General features: G+C 36.9%; 1 protein-coding gene across 1 annotated transcript; it reads right to left on the bottom strand.

Moving 5' to 3' along the window:
* LOC109237754 lies at positions 362 to 3,875 on the bottom strand. Its single transcript, XM_019404121.1, has 7 exons — positions 3,434 to 3,875; positions 3,172 to 3,356; positions 2,838 to 3,041; positions 1,149 to 1,235; positions 934 to 1,059; positions 505 to 828; positions 362 to 439 (listed from the first exon to the last, which is right to left on the bottom strand). Exons 1-7 carry the CDS (start codon positions 3,873 to 3,875, stop codon positions 362 to 364), a joined length of 1,446 nt encoding a protein of 481 aa, XP_019259666.1.

The following is a 4,195-nucleotide window of genomic DNA, read 5'->3' as shown; positions in this document are numbered from 1 at the left end:
AACTATCCCAGGTGAGCATTTTGTATCTATTCTTTATTATGGTCACTCCAAAAGTACTCTTGCTCTTATCGTTCTCATCCAATACGTGCCAAGGTTGTTTGTTATTTTTCCGTTAAATCAGCAGATTATCAAAACTACAGGTTTTATTGCTAAAACAGCTTGGGCAGGAGCAGCTTACAATCTCCTTCTTTTCATGTTAGCCAGTCATGTAAACACTCATGTGCATCTCTTTCATTTTGGAATTTGGTATCAGAAGACACAAACTAGAAATCACCTGACTTGCGAGTTGTGTGCGTTTTCTTCTGCTTCGTGTGCAGGTGGCAGGAGAAGAAGAGGAAAGAGAAGACGTGTACCTTGGTTGTTACTGCCAGCGGATGGACGATTGATTGGTTGAATAGCACCTTGTTGTGCAGAAGCAGCTTCTCCAGGTGCACGAGCACTGAATATTAGCATGTCAGGATCAAGTCTTAAATCGGGGTTGAGACGTTGAAGTCGTGTAACGACGTTCATCGTAATATCTTGTTCCATAGCATCCTTTTGTGCATTGAGCTCTTCCAGCAATTTTTCCTTTTGTGCATTGAGCTTTTCCAACAATTTTTGTTGCATCCTCTCTTCCATCTCCTCCATTTTTTGTTCCATTCTCTCATCAGTAGCATTTACAGAGGATCCAAAATCTCCTTTTTTCTTTTTTAAGACAGTTTTGTTGACTCCTCGTCCATACAATCTTGCCCGACCTGGGTGCTCAGGTCCCATCACTGATGCAAAAGTGTCAACTGAATCAATACCATCTCCACTTTCTTGAGTGGATTGTATTCTCTCTATTTCAGCCTACAAACCAAATGCAAGAGAATAAAGTATAAGTAAAATAAAACTAAGTCGATAATTAAGAACAAATAAATAATCACGATAATCTTTAAACTAGAAATTTCTTACAATTTTACTCATTGTACTCTCATAAGAGCTTTTGTATACTCGATCAGGTTTTCTTTTTCTTGTGGCCACAAAGATATCTTTACTTGATAGACTATCCGAAGTATCGGCCATTTCCTTCTTTTTTTCCTAGTAAAAAAGAAAACTAGTATAATAATATTTTCATTCAAAGTTAGCAAGTTCATACTTAAAGAAAAATAAGAGAAAAAAAATCAAACCTTGATGATTTGAGCAAAACTTGTTTTTCCAGCAGTGTGTTGATGCTTCAACTTTTTTCGATTCTCGATATCGGTTTCAGACATTTTCTGCAAATAAACAAGCAAACATTATTCATACTTAACTTACACAATTGAAGCATGCTTACTCAATATGAAACAGTCTGTTATTGTAAACTCCTATAATTGCTCACACTCTTGAATAGTCTAGAAGAAACTTAATAGTTTGAAGGCCCAAATGCAGGGATGGTACACTCATGATAAGTACACTCAAACAAAAAAAGGTGACTATTCCATAACGAGTAGTTATCTAGCTCGATTAGGAGACAAACCAAGGCTGGAGATAGTTGACTTAATATGGACCTCTGTTGCAACACCAGCGACTGACAACAGATGTTGTCTATGTGAAGATGAGGCAACAGAAACAATGGCTCAACATATTAAGCAACATCCTATTCTTCAACAAGATCTCCAAACTCTTGAAGTGTTATCATGTTCGAGTTACTACAATCAACAACCAAAGAAAAATAACAATTAACTCACTGATAAATTGCAGAAAACATAAAACAGAGCATAAATTGCAGAAAACAGAGCATACAACAGCATAAAACAGAGCACTTTTAATAACAGAAGAAGAAGAAGTCATTTAGGGCACAAAATGAGCGCTTAAAAAGGGAAAAAAGTTGAAAGAATTCCATCAGAAGAAGAATAACAGAAGAAGAAGAAGAAGAACAGAAGAAGAATAACAGAAGAAGAAGAAGAAGAAGAAGAAGAAGAAGAAGAACAGAAGAAGAGAAGAAGAAGAACAGAAGAAGAAGAAGAAGAAGAAGAAGAAGTTGAAGAAACTTACTGAGATCTGGAGAAGAAGTCGTTGGAGCAGCAATGGTCGCCGCTGGAGAAGAAGTCGCGTATGTTTGTTTGTTCACAGATGGTTTATTTGCCAAAAAATTTTTTAAAAAAACCCTACCTGATGCCTTATGCTCGCTTAAGCGAGCTTTTTCTCGCTTTTTCTACAGGCTCGCTTCTCGCTTAAGCGAGAAAAGCGCACGCTTTTTGAATGTGAGTCGCCTTTTTAGCAGAAAAGCGCTAACCCTACGCCTCGCCTCGCTTCATCGCTTAAAGCGAGAAGCGAGCGCTTTTAATAACACTGCTCTCAACACACTGTAAGGCCTTCTCTTCATTTCTGCCATTCTTATATACATTGATGTTACCCTGTTATAATTGAGAATCTCAATGTATAATGTGCTATTCTTGATAGATATATAGAGTCTCCCTTAAGTTTATTATGTGAATTCTTGCCACCAAGTGAAATGTCCAGAACTATGCCTTTAGTTGTTTGTCGCTATATTATTGATGAGAAGGGCTTCGATCCTTGACCTGATGCTCAACTTAACTCAGCCTTTGGCATGTATGTTTTGTTTTTCTTGATTGATTTAATTATGCTTTATCCCATGTTGCTTAGTTTTGGTTGTTTACATTTATGCTTCAGGGATATCTCTTTCAATTCAATGACCGGTAAACTTCCTCAAAGCTTCCAGTCACTAACTAGTATGAAGAAAATGTAAGGCTAGTATCTTCTGATTCATTTTTGTTCTGTATTGGCTGAGTGTCTTTAAGAGATTAAAGTTCTAGTATTGTGTTGTGCCCACAGTAAACTAGCAGACCGAGTTGGCAAAAGTTTGATGTAATTACCTTGGCGGCATCGGAGTTCCAATAGTCAAGAAGATCTTTAAAGTGAGACGCAGGAACATTTTGTGGCCTATTCTGCATTCGACGCTCGTCATTCTCATATGTATCAAAGTGCTTTTTCTTCAACTGACTTTTATACTTTCTCCAAGCAGTACAAACTAAATCAAAAACCCAATTCTTCGCCTCTTCAGGAATGTCATATTTTTCCTACAAATTTAGTGCAATTGGGTTAATATAAGAAATGTGAAATATAGATGCTTATTGAACATTAGGAACTTCATACCTTGACATATTTCCAAATATCATCTTTTTTGTCTACTTTCCTCTAATCAAATACATTAAGAGGACAAAAGGTCTCATTCCTTCCCAATGTGCCGAGGAAGCTACCCAACTCTTTCACAACTTCCTTAGTGGGACCAATGGGTTGATTGAACTCATTTAGCACGACTATTTTACGGTCCTTCCTACCGTGCACACTTTGCATTTGAGTAGGGCCTCTTTTTCTTTTTGGCACAGAAGGGCCTGCACTAATACAAAACAAGTATAATCACCAATCACCACTATTAGTTAATTTTATGATTAAATTTATATATAATTGCCTGGTTCCTCAGAATGTTCAATTGCTTCATGATCGGTATAATCCTCAGATGGTTCATGCACAGCTTGTGATGTAGGAGTGATGGAATCCATTGGTACTTGCCGCACTTGATCTTGTACTCCTTGTGCTGTAGAAGAGGTAGAAATCAATGGCACTTGCCGCACTTTTTCTTGCAGTTGAGATCTTTGTGGAACCTTCTCAGCTTCTGATTGTCTTTCTTCATTTTCATGAAAGGTTCTTTTTGTTGTCAACGATTGATTTCGGAAAAATGCAAGTGATCGAGATTCTGATTGTCTTTCTTCATTTTCATTAGACCTTATAGCTTGAGAGGTTCTCTTTGTTGTCAACGACGAAACCTTTTGGTTTCGCAAAGATGCAAGTGATCCAGCTAGAATGCGGTTGGATATTTTTTTGTTTTTGCTTGAACACCCTTCTTGATTCATGACTTTTTAAAATCTATGCCAGATACAAAAAAGCAGATGCGAAATAGTATAATATGAGTACATATTACTGAAAAAAGGAGAAGTATGAAAAGAAAAGGTAGAGAGGCAAAACTATGTATGGGAACAGAAAAAAGGGAACTTACTCTTTCTGTTCAGCCTCCTTCTGATTCAACACCTATTTGAGCACCTGAAGATGTTCTGACTTGCAAGGCTGATCACTAACAGGAGAGTAACTTATATTAGTTAAAAAACAACGAGAAAGAAAATAAAAGTTCAAACAAAATAGATACCATAAAACATACAATGGATCAGTTTCTACT

Source organism: Nicotiana attenuata, chromosome 1 (genome assembly GCF_001879085.1).
Source record: "Nicotiana attenuata strain UT chromosome 1, NIATTr2, whole genome shotgun sequence".
In the NCBI taxonomy this organism is placed as follows: Eukaryota; Viridiplantae; Streptophyta; class Magnoliopsida; order Solanales; family Solanaceae; genus Nicotiana; species Nicotiana attenuata.
This window is presented reverse-complemented; position numbering and strand designations above follow the sequence as displayed.

Coding starts and splice junctions, on each gene's coding strand:
- LOC109237754 (XM_019404121.1), bottom strand. CDS start 3,875: ATGAATCAAGAAGGGTGTTCAAGCAAAAACAAAAAAATATCCAACCGC. Junction 3,042..3,171: donor AGACCTTTTGTCCTCTTAAT/GTATTTGATTAG, acceptor CTAAATTTGTAG/GAAAAATATGACATTCCTGA. Junction 440..504: donor AACAAGATATTACGATGAAC/GTCGTTACACGA, acceptor GCTAATATTCAG/TGCTCGTGCACCTGGAGAAG.